The sequence below is a fragment of the Spea bombifrons genome, chromosome 3 (genome assembly GCF_027358695.1).
Source record: "Spea bombifrons isolate aSpeBom1 chromosome 3, aSpeBom1.2.pri, whole genome shotgun sequence".
NCBI classification, from domain to species: Eukaryota; Metazoa; Chordata; class Amphibia; order Anura; family Pelobatidae; genus Spea; species Spea bombifrons.
In genome coordinates, this window is record NC_071089.1 from 74,246,421 (window position 1) to 74,266,490 (window position 20,070).

At 39.2% G+C, this 20,070-nt stretch overlaps 2 protein-coding genes across 3 annotated transcripts in view; one reads left to right on the forward strand and one right to left on the reverse strand.

The window, feature by feature from the left end:
- Positions 1 to 5,352, forward strand: part of B3GAT2 (beta-1,3-glucuronyltransferase 2) — an 85,539-nt gene extending 80,187 nt beyond the window's left edge. The window contains exons 3-4 of the mRNA XM_053461172.1: positions 2,640 to 2,788; positions 4,134 to 5,352. Coding sequence (XP_053317147.1) covers positions 2,640 to 2,788; positions 4,134 to 4,220 — 236 coding nt within the window. The 3' untranslated portion in view covers positions 4,221 to 5,352. The remainder of the gene's footprint in view (positions 1 to 2,639; positions 2,789 to 4,133) is intronic.
- A 30-nt stretch (positions 5,353 to 5,382) lies between these two features.
- SMAP1 (small ArfGAP 1) overlaps positions 5,383 to 20,070 on the reverse strand; it is a 118,330-nt gene continuing 103,642 nt past the window's right edge. For both annotated transcript variants that reach the window (XM_053461169.1, XM_053461170.1), the window contains 3 exons: positions 13,808 to 13,973; positions 12,303 to 12,625; positions 5,383 to 5,660 (listed from right to left, as the gene is read on the reverse strand). In XM_053461169.1, the coding sequence (XP_053317144.1) occupies positions 5,523 to 5,660; positions 12,303 to 12,625; positions 13,808 to 13,973 (627 nt within the window). In that variant the 3' untranslated portion in view covers positions 5,383 to 5,522. The remainder of the gene's footprint in view (positions 5,661 to 12,302; positions 12,626 to 13,807; positions 13,974 to 20,070) is intronic.

The window sequence follows — 20,070 nt, forward strand, 5'->3', positions numbered from 1 at the left end:
GTGCCATATTTTTTAACAAAAAAAAATTCAGAGGACGTTGGCTGGGTATTGCCTTATTTTTGGTGATGTTCAACATCTTGCAAGGGGCGTCTGACATTGGTAATGTCACTGCCCTCTTTGGTCTGTGGTCCAGCTTTGAGAGGGGTCCAAAGACCATGCAGCTATACACCAACAAAAAATGTGTTGCCATGTAGTCTTTGTAGCTTAGATGTCTTCTGGAAAGTTGCCTTTTAGTTCTAGTATTTTGACCCTTTTATCAAGTAGTGCACATTAACATAAAATTTGGGGGGTTTATTTACTAAAGAGATGTAGGGCCCTCCCCAGCAAGCTTGACAGGCAGGAAAGGCTGAGCTGACCTTGCATAATGTGTAATTCAACAGACAATATGACTGAAGAAATATTATTTAACTTTTACCTATACATAATACAGGGCCAGCCGTCACAGTCCCTTATTTTACTACTTTATATGACTAGTATATATTTGCCTTAGATTGAAGTAAATGCAGATTTATTTATAGTGTGAAAAAGGATCAGCTTCAATTGGGAGTTGCACGCTATAATAGCATTCTTAGGCGATTATGGTTTTGCATCTTGCTGATTTTTTTTTTTCCTTATGAGTTCTTGTCAGGATCCTGTTCTTCAGACAAGATAAAGGACAAATAACTATTTCTGTAGCATATTCTTTACCTATATGTCAGTACTATGTGCAGTTCTATGAACCATGCCTGTTTTATTAAAGATACTCTAAGGACTGGCACTGGGCATCATTGATTAGCTGTGTGTAAAGCAACAGTGGCGTGATCTAAATCACCCTTCACATGTGCAGTCTTTTAGTAACCAATACTTTCACGCATTTTTTTTTCTTTTATTTTTGCACATAAATGTATTACTTGCATAAATTGATCAGTTGCTGTGGAGACCAGGTAGCAAGGATGTTTTTTTACTGCAGCCATTATCTAAGCATAATAGGATACAGAGTGAATCATAGAAAGCTTAAAATCAAGTGCTTGAAGGAGGCCAGGAAGAGACAGCAAGAGAAAAAAAAAACTTCTCAGCACTTTAGGAAAAAGATAATGTGTAGTTATTAAATAATACATTACCTTCCATTCACTAAAATAGAAGTGGATTTATTGTTAATTGGCTGATACCTTGCTTCCTACTAGCTTGAACATCATCCAGAGAGACAGTTTTATGACGAATGAGTTTCCAATGTACCCACATATTATGGAAATATATAAACCATACACAAAGCAAGCATGCCTCTATGCAGAATGTCAGATTTCACCGGGTAACACATGATGGGTGGTGGCTTACACAAGCAATCTAGTCCTATTTCAGGTTGACTGTTTAAATGTTCTCATCCCCACTAAACATCCCAACCAACCACAATTTTCAGCTCTCTCCACACCTCACATTTCACTTTAAGCCCTGTGTGTTCAATTCCTCCATATGTTACTTAAAGGGGCTCAATGATGCCCATGATATGCACTTTAAGAAATATGGCCCTTTGAATTTCCAAGGTATCTATTTTGCAAATAAATGGAATGGTTCTGCAGAATCCCCATTAGTTCCTCTCACTAACCACAAGCTAAATGCAGTGCAGGAGAGGTGTTTGGCCAAACACATCTCAGTGTACATCATATACTCTCCTCCAGTACTGCCTTGGTGAAAACCACAGGCAGAAGTCTGTTCAGATCCCGATGCACTTATTGAAGTGAATGTGTTCCAAATGTTGAAACGCAAAGAGAAGGGATGCAGGGCTGCAACTTCTAGATTAAGTGTTTTTTTGTTTAGTAAGAATGAGTTATAAAATATTTAATTTGAATACGCATTGTTCATTAGAGGGGGTATTGGAGCATTAGGCTGTCCCTTTAAATTATCCTTCCTCCCTCAGTTTTAATCCATCTCATTTAAACATTTGCTCCCTTTGTTGATTTTGTTTTTCTCTAACCCACTAACGTTCCCTTGCACGTTACAACATCTTTCCCTGCCCCATTGTAAATGTCAGAAACTCCTGTCTAGCGACCACTAACTAATCTGAATAAACGGGCTTAAAATCATTTGTTATAACAAGGTTAGATTGAGTTGTGAAATATGCATTTGGTATTGATGCAAATTTTTGTTCTATATTTATGAGAGGCTCCTGAATATTTTATGTGATCTAACATAGGGATCCCTGGTGGATCACTGGACTGGCAATGCCTCCGAAGTATCACTCACGCTCTATGTCCTTGTGAGGTAGAGAACCAAAGTATTATGTCGCTTCATGATACTCAACAGAAGACACGGGGATAGAGCCTCCTTGAGGATAGAGGCTAATAGGGTTGGTTGAAGAGCGTTACATGAAGGCCTAGGTCAGGGACCCCCATAAATACACCCCTGATAATGTTTCCATCAAATGTAAGTTTTGCCAATATATATCTTTACTAGTTGCAAATCTGTCTTCAGTTGTTAGTTATTCCAAAACATATGGGCTAATAAATGTAATACCAACTAGAGAATACAACCTTTCAGGCACTAGAGAAAATACTGGATGCTCGTGGTAAGTGAATGCTGGTGGTGCATAGCAGTATAATTAATCAGGACCTCGGGCAGATATAATATTGAACAATTCTTTTCTATCCCTTTGTTCTTTCAAGGATTCGCTGTGAGTCTTCAAGTGATCCTTTCAAGCCCAAAAGCTGTATTTAAGAGACGAGGTTCCCAGCCGGGAATGCAAGAATCTGATTTTTTGAAACAAATTATAAAAGTAGAGGAACTTGAACCAAAAGCCGACAACTGCACAAAGGTAAAGACATGCATGTAACATCAGAATTTTTATTTTCAATAGATACCTTGTTCATTAATTCATGTAATACTACATCCAACCTTTATCTCAAGAAGTGACAGCAGGACAAAACATGAAGATTCAAAATTCCATTAAGTTGTATCATTAAATTGTAACTTCACTAGGGTTATTTAGCTCAGTATACCAGCTTCCTTTGAAGCAATAGTTTCATTACACATTTGTATACAATTTAAATGGGGGAAAAGTTGATATTTTAGCATGTGTTTGCAATGTAAAAATGATACACAGGCTCCTGTAACAAATAAAAAGTGTAAATGAAATAAAATTCAGCAGCCCAAAACATTGATTAAATCAGTTTAAGGTTTAACATCAGGTAAAAAGGAAATCAAAATCTGAGATGTAACAACTTAAAAGTGGAATAGGGTCAGTATTCTCCTGTAAACATTTTTTAAAATTGATAAAACAAGCCCTTCAGGCTATTGTCTCCTGTGAGGTCAGAAGCCCAGCAGTAAAACTTTCAGAAGATGGATAGCAGATTGGTCACTAGCTGAGAAACTACCCATCATGCCTAGCTAAAGGGCACAGTCTTTTAGAATGTCAGCATCATCTTTTTCCTAGCCATGGTAACACTGGCTGAAAATGATACTATGGAATTTGCACAGGTATCAGATGTGCCTTGACAAGTTTAGTATGCTGGGGTTTTCACCTTAGCAGGAGCCTTGTATTTTAAGCACCAACCTTAATACATTTTGTTATATTGCTATAAGAATGGAGGCGCCCATCAGTCCTGCTAAGACTTCAAATGGGTGTCCACCAGGAGGCAAAAACATGCTTAGGGAGACATCAACAAAAAGCATGTGAACAACCAATACTTAGGGGCAGCTGAGGAAAGTATGGAAGCAATAGTTTTTGGTATTGGATTTGATATTACGATGTCCCTTTCACCTGCTAAAGAAGACCCATAAAAAAATAAAACAAAAAATAAAAAACAGAGGGGAAAAGAAACCCAAAAACCAAAATCTAGCCTAACTTTTGCTGCAGTGGATTAATCTCAAGTGTTTAAATCCTTTTAGTCACTGAACTATGTGGTACAAAGCTAGGAAGAAGCATTTATATCCATAAAGATAGAGGATCTTGATGACCCCCCCCCAAAAAAACCCCTTATGTTCTAGTTTGTGCCCAACCCCCCTTCCACATTTACAGTACATTTTACAAACAATTTTAAAAAGGAGTTATAAGATGAACAAAGGCATCACATAAACAATGACCCCCCATTTAATAGCAGAGTACTATCTATGCTAGAGTACAATTTCACAGAAAATTGTGTTGTGCAACTTTGTTACAGGTTCTAGTGTGGCATACTCGAACAGAGAAGGTAAACCTTGCGAACGAGCCCAAACATCCTCAGGATACAATTAAAATTGAGGTATGATGATCAAATGCCGTCATGTGATGTCCACAAAAATGGATACCCTAAGGATCCTCAAGCAGTGGTCACTGGAGGGGTCTATGAAAAGCTGCCATTCGTTGCCCTAGATGTTGATCATATGATGGCCTTCAATCAATCCTTCAAGTTACTGAAATCCCAAGAACCTCTATGGACTTTCTGCAACTCGTGTGTTATCTTTGTACATGGTCTGCATGAGCCACAATGCTTCGTTATCTAATGCCTTATCCATCAGAAGGATAGGATGATGGTAAAGCCCATTTACGTACAGCCCCCATACCTAATGATTACAGGTTTTCTAACACAATATACAGAACATTCCACTCTTGAAAGTACAGCATACAGCTTAACAATTGCCTTGTCAGTATTAAGTAATAAACTATTGCCCCAAAGGCTAGCTTAAGTACAAACAATCTGTGGAGTTATCAATTGATTACCGGGGAAGAAGGGCATCTCATTAACACTAGGCACCCAATGATGTAAACACAACAGTCATTAACCTGGATGTACTTTATAAGAAAAGTGGGCCACTTGCAACCATTATGTCCCAGGTGCACAATTTCCCACAACGAGAAACTGTAGAGAAGTATATGATCCAAATGTATGACTTCATTCTGGAAACTTTAGATCTTCTCAGATTTCACAGGCAAGTCCCATCCAGGAATAGATTTCATTCAAATGCAGTGCTTTTAGGTCAGCACGATATGACATCACAGATATGAAACAAACATCCAGAAATGGTTACATTAAAAAACAAAAGGCGTTTAGTAATACATTTACAACCTGCTTACTCTATTAAACAGAGTTTCATACCATCACAATATGTTTTCTAGGGTCACAAAATACTTAACATGAAGGTACGGGGCTAGTATTTTATATTCTTTAGGGTACTACTAACACGACACCCAGTTTCCTTTAATGTAATCATTAGATGCGTTTCCTTTGATTCTGGGGAAGGAATACCCAAACAAGTAGGTCAAGCAGTTTCCTTTAAAACCAGCCATGAAATATGATAACGACTGGACAATTGCCAATGATACGCAAATTTAGTGCCTGGGAGGTGGTCAATGCTTTGCTCAAACGCTGGCACTTAAAGGGTTAAAACCACTTTCCACAACAGATTTAAATGAATACAAAAACTAACAAGTCCCGTCCACAAACTTCCTTTTTAAGAGTATCTGAAGAGAAAGCATAAAAGTATGTACATGGCTAAAACAAAGGGGCATCATGTGCATCAAAGCAAGGAATGTGAAATGGATTCTCTTGACAAGATCTCGGCGGCCGCTTTCATTTCCACAGCTGTGTGCTTAGAGTCTGACCAGTGGCGTTTCCAGCCCATCCTCCTCCCACCGTGTTAGCCGGCTGACCGAAAGCCATCATGTTGTTTGCTCCATTCAGGTTCATCCCACTCATTTGCTGGTTCATCTGTAAAGCACAAGAGCAACACATTGAGACATAAGCACAACCAGTAGATCCGTGCACACAAGTATATATGGTATTCGCATGCACTCGAAAGCAGCACACCTCCTCCCAGTTTACTGGGTGATGCACACGATTCAGCAGTGTTAAATGCCATTATCATCACTTCTGGTGTACGGCTTGGACCACTAGTGATAAGTGACCATGGGACTCCACAAAAGAGACTTTTCTTAAAGAAAAGGGACCTTGAGCACAGACAGAAAACCTCTCTTAATTTAGCTATGGTAGACTACAGTGGTTGCCAGAACACAGCGCCATTTGGCAGTAGAAGAGGTGGTCAGTTTCTGCCCTTTCGAAAGTATTAATTTAGGAAAAAGCCTTGCGTGTACAATTTCCTAGAAAGCACCTCATCGAAATCTTGTCTCAAAGCGGCTACCGTAAGCACAAGTTTGTTCCCCGCCCCCCGTATTTATGTTAATGTTTGTATGTTCAAATTTCATTGTGAACCTCAACAAAATGTATCTATTTTTCATACTTATGTAATACTTGTGGATGATAGTAAAGATGAACCGATTCCCATTTTGCTTAACTATTTTCATTTGTACTTCCTTGGGGTGAACATACATCTCGATGTTTCTGGAGCGAGATCACACTAGAGATATAGCCTTGGGTTATATACTTAGCTTAGCAGTGCTTTAGTAACACTTAGTGCTTCAGTGAATAGAAAGAAAACGCGTGAAGATTGTTCTAAGACACAACCGATGTGGACACAAGGGATACATGCTGCAGTTTCAGAACTCCGCTTATACAACAGCAACCGGATTTCAATTCATTATATTTATTGAACGACTGAAAACCAGACTTTTGTGTCTGAAGCAAAACAGATTCTTCAGTAAAGCAGCTAAAACATTTCCACCACTAAATCCTAAGAAGAGCAGCTACTTGTATGCAGTTTCCAAAGGTGATTCTGTGTATAAGGTAGGGTTAGGGTAATTTCAGAAAATGAGCACATTTGCTATTGCCATGATGATGCTATAACATCTAGATACAAATACATGAACGAGGAATAGGGGGAACAATCATACGGCAGTGAACAGGGACAATTTGAATGCATTCATATAAAAATGTTGAGACCAAAAAACCCCAACTGAATGGGTACTGATCAACAGAGCGCTCATGTTTTGAGATTCATACTGCCACCAGAGAGATGTTTTGCAGAATTTACAGCAACTGATAAAATGCTACAAAACATATCAATAACTCATAACATCTGCACATAAGGAGCTATTTACAACTTTTCAATAACAAACCCATTTTTCATGCGTGTGCGGGAGCCGGCAAATAAATGAGAAAATCCTTCCTCCGGTCCCCAAATAAATGATTTAGTTCTGTTAGCCCTATTTTATATCGCTCAGCTAGCCACACAAAAGGATAATAATGGATTATTGGATTTGCAGCTGAATGAAGGATAAAACCAGCTTCCAGGTATCACAAACTGTTTATATTCTTCCTCGCACATCAATTTATCTCCATGACCTCAATGTGACGGGTAGAAAATCGGATCATGATCTTTAAGGCAGGTAGTCAAGGTGCCAGAGATGTGATATATGAATCTATATCTCATAACTAGATACACATGTCCCCAAATATAGCCTATTATAAGGTGAATGGGTGCAGAAGGGCAAGCAGCCACTGTTTCAGAAACAGGTTATAGAAATGATGTTTGCACAATAGTGCACAACGTGTTTGTGCATTTTACAAGACTCGATAAATCATACCTAGATGTGGACATTGAGCTTTGTTCACCACCTTGGAAGGCAGACTTGGAAGGCAAGGACTAACCGTGGGTTGCTATCTAAAATACAGTAATAGCTTACTGCATGTGGTCTTCTAATAATGGTGTTTTGTGAGGACTATAGAACTATTACAAGGAGAAGCATGACAATTTGTTGGTTGGGATAACACACTGTTCAGTTCCAATCTTAAACCATAAACAAATGACAATTAATGCATGTGTAGTATCCTCTGAAATACATAAAGCCAAAAATGTGGACCTCTGTAGCGCCTGAGGGCCCCATGACTAACGGCACTTTGATTAGTGGACTAATAACTCCTGCTAATGGCTTATGTGATCATTTATTACCAGACATGGATAAGGTGGTTGTCACATGACCACCCAATCTTTGGGCTAAACCAGATGAGTGTGCTTCTTTGTTCTATAATAAGCAAATAAGCGACTACCAAATGCTCAATGAGATATTCTCAGAAAATAAAAACTTTAAAATGAAATACTTAAATTAGGATGAGGACAAGCTTGTAGAAGGTCCCAGCATTAGCTGTTATAGTAGCGTATATACAAGAGGGCCAAACGCACTGCAACGCCCAGCTACAGTAATCACAAAAAGGTATCCAGTAGATTAAATGGAAATTTTTATATATTTAACATATTTTGAAAAATAGACATTTTATTTTGCAGGTGAAGCAACGAAAAGAAAAAATTACATAACACCGACTCCTGAGGCAAACGCCCATTGAAATTCAAAACTGAGGTGGGCATAATAAGCAAACCTGTACAAGTCTGTCCCTCACAGGCATTCTTAAAATCAGTGAATAGCTAGGCCTGCCTAAGTTCTCATAAAATAAAACGCTTTGAGGTAAAGATGACTCTCTCACAAAGTGTTAAAGAGTTTATTATGACTCCCTTGTATTACTGGAATAGCACATGAGATTTATAAGGGTGTCAGTAAAATGTTTTTTTTTTTTCTTCAGTCATTTCCTACAGACGCTATGATCAGCACACCATGTCGAATAAGCAGAAGAGGGAAAGGCTGGGAGATGCATTTGATTTTAATGAAATTCATCTCCCTGGTTATAAAGTATTCCCGCAATCTATTTCGGAATTTCATTCTTCTGGTAGAGATCTGGCACACGTTGAGTTGCTTTGTGGGGAAATGAGCTTCCACTAAAGTAAATTGGCTGTGTCAGAAGCTGCATTCTTATCTGCAGGAAAGATTATCAGGGTTAGGGCCAGGCCTGAGGTGGTGTCTGAAAGCGCATGAAGGATGGCCAGGTCTAATCTCGCTCCAACTGTGATTGCCACATGAACATTATTTCCAGTCTCTCTCCTAAATAAACAGTACAGCAATTTCTACAAATAAGCAATTTTACAACAGAGAGATAACAGCCACAAATGGGCGATTTGGAACATGCTATTCTTGCTGCCCGGATCACATCTGATTTCTCTGGGTTTTTTCTTTTACACTAGGAAGGTGAATGGCAATACAATTTCACTTATCTATGATAGAAAGCTCTAAGTATGATTTATCGCTGTTAATGTGCATATAATCTGAACAAGAACCATTCAATTTAGATCACAGAGGCCAGATATTTGCTTTTCTCTAAATTAATTTTAGAGGGCAGATAAGGGGGGAGGGGCAACTTGGATAAAGTCTGGGCATTTTACACAAACGGTAATTAGCACACAAATTATAATTATGGGTAAAGCAGTCATGTTAGCATGTGGCTGGTCATGTTTGGAAAGGCTCCCCTTCATTTAATAGTAAACAAGGACAGGAATTCCACTATAAAGTAAAGAAAGCCACTATTAATTATTTTTTATTAATGGGCAGCTAACCTTGCGTTGAAGACTTGGGTCACTTTGCAAGGATGCCAAAGGATAGTAAACCTTTGTTATGTTCTCATTGGTTATAAAAAGATCACGAGAGGGGAGATCAACACCGTGGGTCTTTTTAAAATTTAGGCGAAGGAAAACAAAAACGTCAACTAGGCATTAGAGGGTCAACGATAAAAGCGTTTCAATGTTTCTGATCTTAATTGCAACAAATTAACAGGTATATTTTATTCAGTAGCAATGCACTTGACAAAAGGAAATGTCTCTGCAATCTGAATTATTCATTAGTTTAGATGTAAATTGCCCAATCAGGTGGAAGCTCTTAGCGCTGCCGTATTAAGTGATTATTGAATACAGAGCTTTTGTAGAATAAAGTAAAACACAGCTGTTGGACAATATTTGAAGTAGTATTAATAAGTAGCACACTAATAAGGCACATCGAGCTTTTGCTCATTACTCATGGAGAGAGAGCTGAACTCCAAAGACATGATTTGTGAATGCCGAGGAGGAGAACACTGAGTAAAGAAGAAACTAATATGATCTTAAAAGTACAAGAACACTTGTGTTGGCGAGAGAGGAGAGATGTTAAGGCATGCCATTAAATATATTAAGTCACCAGAATCAGGAATCTGCACACACACACACACCACAGGAACTCGGGTGCTTAGCTGTGCCAGGAAGGGCCAACTCCCCAGTAAATCAAAATAGAAAAAGGCTCCAGGCACTCAAGGGTTCCACTCAGGCAGGTTTATTGAAGGAGAAGGACCTCACAATGTCGAAACGTTGTTGTCCTTCTCCTTCAATAAACCTGCCTGAGTGGAACCCTTGGGTGCCTGGAGCCTTTTTCTATTTTGATTAAATATATTAAGAACTGTAAATACAATGCTACATATAGAAATGTTTTGGATGTTCTGGTAAATAAGGTTCTCACAGGTGTCACACCTGGGTCATAAACACAATGCTCATGGAATGGGTGCAACTGGTATTGCCTACACATTATTCCGCTATAGTCCCACACCCAGGAATGAGGGATTCTTGGAATTTAAGTAACTTCTCACAGAGGACCTAATAAGAAGTAAAGGGACCTACTTTATTGGCTTGTTTTGTGCCATTTAAATCCGCCTAAATGCCAACATGTTACTTTTCTTCAATAAAACTCAATTCATTTCTGACCACATTCATTCAAAAGGCCCACTTCTCTCCATATTCACACCATGCAGATTTGGTTCACGGTTCAAGATGTTTTAAAAAATTTAAAAAACTACAAAAACAAAATACAATTTTGTTCAGTGCTGCCCAACCCAGTCAAACATTGAAAACTTACACCTAAGTCACCCTCTTTTCATAAACTGCTGCCTGTTGGCTGATTTATTGACAGAATAATTATTTCAAATTAAAGACCAGGCAAGTCCCTCCATGAATAAGGTTGTTGATTGCAAGAACAGGTTTCAAAAGCACACTACAGCATTGTTCAGCAGTCAGAATCACTCTTTTACAGCTAGATATGGAGCCTAGCACAAAACCACATAAGAAAAAGAAAAAAAAACTCTAAAAAACCCCCAAGATACTGATTTTAAATATCTACACAAGAGCAGTTCACTAGTACCTGCTTGCCCACTCGCATCACTATCCTCGGCAATCAATTTGACAATCAGCGATGGATATGTGGACGCCATCATTTTGACACCTGGACAAAAGCTTTACATTTTTGCTGAACAGAGACATTTATTTTCCTTCTCACCTACACACCGCTAGTATGAGCCAAAAACGGCAGCGGCTGGACACAGATTTCTCAAGAAGCTACAACAAAAGGTGTCTTTTATAGATTGGATTTCCAAAAAATGTTGGCATGGAATAAAAAGCGTATGCAGAAAATGTGTCCGTGCTGTTTAGGAAATATTTGAAATGACTGTACTAGAAAGCGCCCATTCCAAATGCGACCTAACATATGATAACTCAGAATTTTCATTATCAAGGGATTATTTCATTTTCGCTGAAATCTGCTAGAACATGATTTTCCCTCTCAATGAAGGATTATCTTGTTAGGTACTATCATGATACAAGAAAAGATAAATATTACGGCATACGTTTTATGAACTTTAAAAAATGTAAAACATAAATTGTGCTTTGTTAAAAGTATTTTTTTTCTTTCAGAAAAGGTGTATTATGTTTAATACCATTGCAAAATCTTTTTTTATGTCTTTTACAAAAACATCAACTAGTCATCATAGTTATGCATATTAACTATTTTTTCCTGTTTATATAAGTATAATATTTACCTATATATATATATATATCTATATTACACACACACACACACAGAGGAGAAAAGGAGAGTATTGCTTTAAAAGGCAAATAATGGGAGGAAAAAAAATGCAGCTATAAAGGCCTTGAGTGAAATAATGGCAGATTAAAAAATCTGGGAATGCTAAAAGCTGTAAGCAAAACGTGTGAGCATTTGCATGTGGGCAGCATTTAAAACTAATTAAAAGTTTGCAATCACCAGCTGCTCACTGCTAATTAGGCTTCACGTTTGTGTCTTAGAAAGAAAAAAATGACAGCAATCCAACCCAAGACTATCAAATTTGTGCCCGCAATATGACATGAATCCTCTTCTAAACAGACATAACACCATTTAAATAAGAGATCACTCCGGTTGCACACAGAAAATAAGAAAGGAGACAAAGTTCCCCTTTCAAATAAATCAGTTTTCTAACCTAAACTAATTATATTGTTACCTTCATTCTACAAAAAATATGGAACCCCCAAAACAGCCTTTTTTAATTGGTCATTATGATACAAGCAAAGAAAATAAATTGATGTTTTGACATTAAAATGTATTTATACAGCTTTGACTGTGAAGGTTAAATGTAATCTTTCCTGTGGGTCAACTCTTGGAGGCTAGGCCTTGCAAACAGCTCAGGTTTATGTTGACTGTGGAAGCTTATGCTGGTCATTTTCCACAGAGCAATGTGCTCTTTACAAGTCTGAAAACACAGGACATCAAAAAAAGTTACCTGAGAAAGATTCCAGGGTGATTGCTGGCTTTGCTGCATGCCAAATTTGTTAGGCGGTGTTACCATGCTTCCTACCATTCCAGCTTGATGCCCCATCATATTAGGAGACATTCCCATAACGCCAGCTTGTGGGTTTCCTACAAAGCCATTGGGAATTCCCATGCCCACCATCATGCCTGCGTTCTGCCCCATGCCTGGAACGGGTTGCCCCATCATATTTCCCATTATCCCACCACTGACGGGTACACCCATGGGTGGGAATGTCTGGAAATTTGCTGCTGGCTGGGTGGAGTACGGCATCGGAGAGGAACCCATGAACATTCCTATACGAGACAGAAAAAAATTGAAAAAAAAAAAAAACTGTTCTTGCTCAGCCTCATTTAAATTGCAAATGCTATTCTACATACTTAGGTGGAAATATGTCACAAACCATTTATAACAAAAAAAAGTTCTTGAAGTAACCAGTTAGAACAAATTCACACATCACTAGCATATTCTTATAATTGAGCATTCCCTTGATCTCATAAAAAGCTTGGAGAAAAATATTAAAATTACCTTTTTCAACGGAATAATATGTTAACGCATTAAAGACTAATACTACCATAAAAAAAAACTGGCACAATTCAGATACTGTAGAATTTTTGGTGGAGAAACTGGACGCGTTTATATATCTGCTGACCATGAAGGAACATGCTTCTACGGGGGTCATGTGCGGCCATAGCCCAATAACAGTCTTCCTGCCATGCTTCACTGCTAAAGTATAGAAGCACAGGATGTGGTTGTAGGGGTTCTAGCATGCTAAGAACTATATGGTCTTTGCTGATGTACAAGTGAATAAATACAATAGCCACGAGTGGCTTTACAATGTCTTAACCATTTAACTGCCAGATAAGTGTGTAAATGATTGATCAGATTAACCATTTTGTGATTTTAGAAAGTTTTAGCCTTAAAGACTGCTTTGCTTAAGCTCATGGGACTTTATACAGCGATGTAGCTTGGCCTTGGCTGACTCTTAAAAAGGTAGGGATCTGGTTTTGCAAGGTTTGCATAATTGCTTTTTAAAGATTAAGCAAGCTTAATGTAAAAGATTGATTACTTTTTTCTAAAAATTATTTTAAATGTACCACATTTCCTATGTACAATGCACTAGAACAAACATTGTATAGATTTTTGTATGCACCCTTTAAGCGGCAAATGATGTAATCCTTTTCTCCCTGGCATGATGTAAACCCAGTTAATCTTCGCATTTCTCTGAATAGCCATTTTATAGCTCTCAAAAGCACAGTACTGTATTTTGCCGCGATACCCACAAGTATGGGTAGGAACCAAATATAAAAGGTTATTTTATAGGCCTTTTGTACTTTGCCCACCATGGCGTTCCCTGTATCTCTTAGATTCTTAAAGAACGCCATTCTGCTGTACTGCACCTCATTAATCCTAGGTCTTATTGTGCAGCTAAGGTATCAAAAGCATACATTCCACATATCTACTTGAAAACTAATTACCTGGAGGGTTTTGTTGTGACATATTTGTAGTACCATAAAGTGACAATATTGAGTCTTTTGACAATGGCTTCTTCGGAGTATCTTCAGATTTTGTCGTCTGATCAGTAAATAGGTCAAGATCTCCAGTTGAAGATACGGTAGTAGCAGCAGAATTGGTGGAAGTGACCTTTAAAACAAGACATAATATAAATTATCACTCCAACAATATAGGCACAGCAGTACATAAATGCAATTTTGTACACCTTTAGATATACATCTATAAAAACATGTTGCAAAAAAAAAAAAAAAAAAAAGTAGTAACTCGATCATTTGGAACACTGAAATATTTCAACTTCATTTCATTCTGGATTCACTTAATACAGGCATAATTTGAGTATGCTACATTTTTTTCCTGTTCGCTCTTGATTATGCTTGATTATTTAGTGGCCATCATACTAGGGATGGATGGCTATTAGGACACAACGCCTGTATCAGGATCTCGTTAAGGCACACTGCATGAAAGATTGCAGAATTGTGCTGTAAATATAGGACAGGCAGTATTGTTTTTTTTGAAGATGTAGCAAGAGTTACATCTGCATGTAAGAGAAAAGGGTTAGCTTCTCAGCCAATTATTATATGGCAAATATGAGAATATGGAAGTAACACCTGTAATTTTATATTCTATGAGGATTCTACGAGGATTTTATATCTCATGAAAATAACTACTGTAACAGATGAGCCTCATTGAAATGATAAACCTATAATTTATCTTAACATCCACCAGCTTGCATTACATTCATACACACACATATATATATATATATATAAATAATATAAATCTTAAAATGAAATGGCTGCTCCCTTGAAATACACACAGGATGAGTTTCTAACACTATTATATACAGTGAGAAGAAGAATTAAGTGAACCCTTTGGAATTATCAGCATTTATGCATGTATGTATAAATTTGTTACAACAATGAACAATCTGTGCATATTGAATACATCATTTAAACATTCACACTCTGGGTTGGAAGAAGTATGTAAACACTCTAGGCTAATCACATCACCAAAAAGCTAATTGGCGTTAGGAATTGGTCAGTTTAATCAATGACACCGGATTGAAGGTGTGTTTTGGAGCTACTTTGACTTAAAAAAAAGTGAGTTTGCTACTCTCAAAAAGCATCTGCTGATGTGAACCATGCCTCACAAAAAACAAAACACTCAGAAGCCCTACAATAAAGAATTGTTGATTTACATAAAGCTGGAAAGGGTTACAAAGTAATCTCAGTGTTTACATATGCATCAGTCCACAGTTAAATTATTATTATTATTAAAGGGAGATGACTGTATATGGTATACTGTGGATATTCTCTCTAGAAGTGGCTGGCCAGCCAAGATGACTCCCACAACACAGAATGCTCAACAAGAACCTTACAGCAACTGCTAAACGCTTGAGGGAAACATTGGGACTCTGTTCATGAGTCTACCATATGCAAAACATTGAACTGGCATGGAGTCCTCACTGAGAGCTTCAGCACTCAAATTTAACATTGCTGTTTGTCTGAAGTTTGCCCCAAATCACCGACACTCTACAACTTTACTGGGGAAATGTTTGTGGACTGATGAAACAGAGGTTGAATTGTTCAGGAAGAACATGTAGCACTACATATGGTGTAAAAAGGGCACCAAACTTCAACCCAATGGTCAAATATGAACAATGGAGCATCATGATTTTGGGCTGCTTTGCTGCCTGGACAGTTTGCGATCATGGAGGGCACAATGAATGCCCAAGCTTATCAAAGTATAAAGCATAATGTCAGGCTGGCTGGCCGTCAGCTGAAGATCAGTGGAAGTTGTGTAATGTAGCAGGACAATGATCCTAAGCATCAAAGTCTACTATAGAATGGTTTCAGGAAATTGGCCTTTTGGTCCAGAGCCCAGATCTTAACCCATAAAGAAGATGTGAAATGACCTCAAGAGAGCCGTTCACACCAGACATCCTAGAAATATGGTTGAGCTTAAGCAGTTCTGTAGGGGAAAAATGGTCTAAAATTCAGTTGTGGAAGCAATTGTTTGAGGTTACTGCAGCCAAAGGAGGTTCAACAAATTTTAAATCCAAGGATTCACTTACTTTTCTTATAACTGTGAATGTTTTATGGATGTGCTCCAGAAAGACATGAAATATCATAGCATGTTATTAGCTTAAGCACAGTTTGTCCATAAATGATCTCATTTTTTATTTTTTTTTAAATAATGCAGTAAAACGGGTAACTCTAAACTGATCCAATTAAAATATGTGAGAATCCTCTTTTTTTGTTTTTAATGTGTAAGTTTAACAACATCTTATAAAATAGGTGATGCGGGTACTACACTATTTGTAAATCAATTTATTTCCATTGAAATAATCCAGAAAGTGTTCTGAAATAATTCACTGGTTCAAACAGCTCTGCTTAATTGATATAATGTGCTTGCGTTATCTGAAGCACAAATTGAACTCATAGTTTTATACAGCTGCTAAAATTATTAATATGCATACATCCTGAACGCTACATTCAGAGCATTTTCCCTTCATAAGAGAATTTTCATTCAGGAAGATTGTTCCCAGTGTATTAATCACAGCTGCATGACATCATCCTCTGAAAACCTTATCCGGAAAAGGCAAATCCCTGCTTTCTAAGAACAACCAACAGGAGCAGGTTTGCGATACTTCCATTCTGGGGCCATTTACTACTCCATTAAAAACATGGACCTCATGATGCATAGAGATCTCCAGCTACAAGAGGATGGTGATTTTAGGAAAGTAATGTGAAGATGTGGTTGAAAAGACAGGCAGGTAAAAAACGGATGGAGAGGATAAATAAAAATAAGATGTTTACTGCCCTGGGAGGAGAAAGGCCTCACAAACCGTATGTCTAGCCTTTGAAAATGCCATGCAGCGGTTCCCTGCACCTCGTCAACAATACTTTCCCAAATCAGCTTGTGACCTCCACTGAGGGCAAAAGCTACCTGAGAGCTTCTTGCATTCAAGGATCTTCCACTGGAGCGACCTGGCAAAATCTTACCTTTAAATACGTCAAGTAAGCTTTTAAACTACAAAGTCTATCACTAGACATCAAATACAAACACACTCCCATGTTGCTTTAGCTTTATTTGGCTTGGCATTTTGCCCAGACTGTATTATCAGCAAACACAGGTAGGTGTTTAAAACAACGTATCTTGTGCATGTTTACAAGACAAACAAGATCAGGTGTCTGGCTATAAGGTTGCTGTGCCCTCTTTAAATCTTAGTATAAAAGACACGAACACACAAGCATTCACGACTGCATCACTTTACACCGTATGTATATTATTAAAACAAAGCGGTTCTGAATGCCTGACAGTATCACTGTTAACCAATATTGTTATTTGATTATACAAATTGGATTAAATGGGAAGGAGCTAAAGCTTCCCGTCTAGCACACATGTTTAGCATGTTCTCTAAAGTTTAATTCTCTGGACCTCTAGAAGGTGTTCTGTTACAAACATATGGTCCTCAGACACTAGGCAGGATACATCGCCTGACAACGCACACGTCGGAAAATGGGGACAGCTACCTGTAATTTAATACATTAAGTGGGAAGATACATTTTAATCAAATTACAGAGAAGAGGATGCCCACTGATGCAGATAGAGCAGTGCAATAATTACTTTGCGTCGCCCGGATACATATGTTCCTAACACGTCTTTACCGGGAAAGCAGGGTTTATAGCCAGAGGTCTGTGACAGTTTAATTGCCTTCGCATGAACAGTGTATGCATTAGATGGCTGGGATCTGCTTCTCAATCAGGTATTAATCCAGAATTAGCAAGCAGAGGCCCGTCCTAAACCAGCATTACTGATACTTCTGTCGCCTTACAAACAGCACACATCAGAACCAACAACATGTAAACACGACGCTCATATGGCTTTCGGCAACAGCAGGAGGAGATTTAATGTTTTTTTATGCCATAAAAATGGTAATCAAGGCAGGAGAATCGAGAGCAGATGATATTTCAAAACTGGTGACCCCTGAATTGATGCAAGAATGGTTTGGAGTAGAGCTGAAACAACGAATCGATAAAATCGATAATAATCGATAACGGAAATCATCGATAACGATTTCCGTTATCGATTAATCGAGTGATCAATTCGTTGTTGGAGCACTCGGCTCCTTTTACTTACCTCCGCGAGCGTTCCCCGCTTCTGCTACACGCTCTGCAGTCTCCGCCTTCTTCTAGCAACGTGACGGATGTGACGTGTTCCGGTTCGCTCTGTGCGAGTGGCTCCATTCGCACAGAGCGGTTCGCTCTGTGCGAGTGGCTCCATTCGCACAGAGCGGTTCGCTCTGTGCGAGTTGCTCCATTCGCACAGAGCGGTCCGCTCTGTGCGAATGGAGCCACTCGCACAGAGCGAACCGCTCTGTGCGAGTGGCTCCATTCGCACAGAGCGGTTCGCTCTGTGCGAGTGGCTCCATTCGCACAGAGCGATTCGCGGGGGTGGGGGTCCACGGCGGGGTGGGAGTGGGGTTTCAGGGGATGCAGGGCAGGGTGTGAGTGTGGGTGCAGGGCAGAGTGGGGGTGCAGGGCAGAGTGGGGGTGGGGGTGCAGGGCAGAGTGGGGGTGGGGGGTGCAGGGCAGGAGACTGGGTGCAGGGCAGAGTGGGGGTGGGGATGCAGGGTGTGAGTGTGGGTGCAGAGCAGAGTGGGAGACTGGGTGCAGGGCAGAGTGGGGGTGGGGATGCAGGGCAGGGTGTGAGTGTGGGTGCAGGGCAGAGTGGGTGCAGGGCAGAGTGTGAGTGTGGGGGCAGGGCAGAATGTGGGGGCAGGGCTGGGTGCAGGGCAGAGTTGGAGACTGGGTGCAGGGGCACAGTGCAAAGTGCTGGGTGCAAAGTGCCAGTGCTGGGTGCAAAGTGCCAGGGCTGGGTGCAAAGTGCCAGGGCTGGGGCAAAGTGCTGGGCGCAAAGTGCTGAGTGCTGGGTACAAAGTGCTGGGTGCAAAGTGCAAAGTGCTGGTGCAAAGTGCAAAGTGCTGGTGCAAAGTGCTGGGTGCAAAGTGCTGGATGCAAAGTGCCAGGGCTGGGGCAAAGTGCTGGGTGCTGAGTGCTGGGTACAAAGTGCTGGGTGCAAAGTGCCAGGGCTGGGTGCAAAGTGCTGGTGCAAAGTGCTGAATGCTGGGTGCAAAGTGCTGGATGCAAAGTGCCAGGGCTGGGGCAAAGTGCTGGGGGCAAAGTGCTGGGTGCAAAGTGCCAGGGCTGGGTGCAAAGTGCTGGGTGCAAAGTGCTGGGTGCAAAGTGCAAAGTGCTGGGGCAAAGTTTCTTGAACAGTAATAGTCCACCTCTTTTCAGAATGTTTGGGGTTATTTTGTTTCATAAATATTGTGTTTGGGTTCTTGTACTTTGAAAATATTGTTTTTTATTACATCATAACAAAATAAGAATGTTAATGTAAATTTTAAGTTGTTTTTTAACATCCAGTTCATTAAATTCTTTTAAATAAACGAAAAATTTGCATATTGTTTTTTTTTATCCGATTAATCGATTAATCGAAAAAATAATCGGCCGATTAATCGATTATTAAAATAATCGTTAGTTGCAGCCCTAGTTTGGAGGTATGAGTCAAGGCGCTTCCAAATACCTATTTAGATTTTGGACTAATAGATGCCAGGTCTAAAAAATAAAAAAAGATACGTGACATTTGCAGGGTTACATCGTGGACATATGGGAAGTCTTGCTCGCAGGCAGATTCAACATTTACTGCTCAGTTTGTGATTAGCAGCAAATCGAGACAATTTGCAAGACGGACGATTCCGCAGGAAGCAAATGGGACAGTAACACACAAGTCTACATATGTTTATTTAACCCTTCCTGTACAGACAGCGTGTAATTATCAAATAAGGGCTTGATTGTGAATGGATGCCCTAAATCACTAAGAAGTGGGTAGACTAATAGGTCAGGAAACATCAGGCTACAGAGACGTAGAGGGAATTGGGCAAGAAAGTGCCCAATAGAATATAAAAACAACATTTTTTAAAGGGCCACAGGCAGCTTATTTTATTTTACCGAGATAGTCTTATGATTTACTTTGTCTTCTTGATTCATGAATATTTTATAAACGTTTTGGCTGCATAGAGGATTTTGCCATTAAGATGCTTAATGAGTAATATTTATTTCATTTCAGTAAAACACTGCCAGATTACAGACACTTCTTGCATGTGCAAGAAAATATATGCTGCAGATACGTTCCAACGCTATGCATAAGTACAATGTTT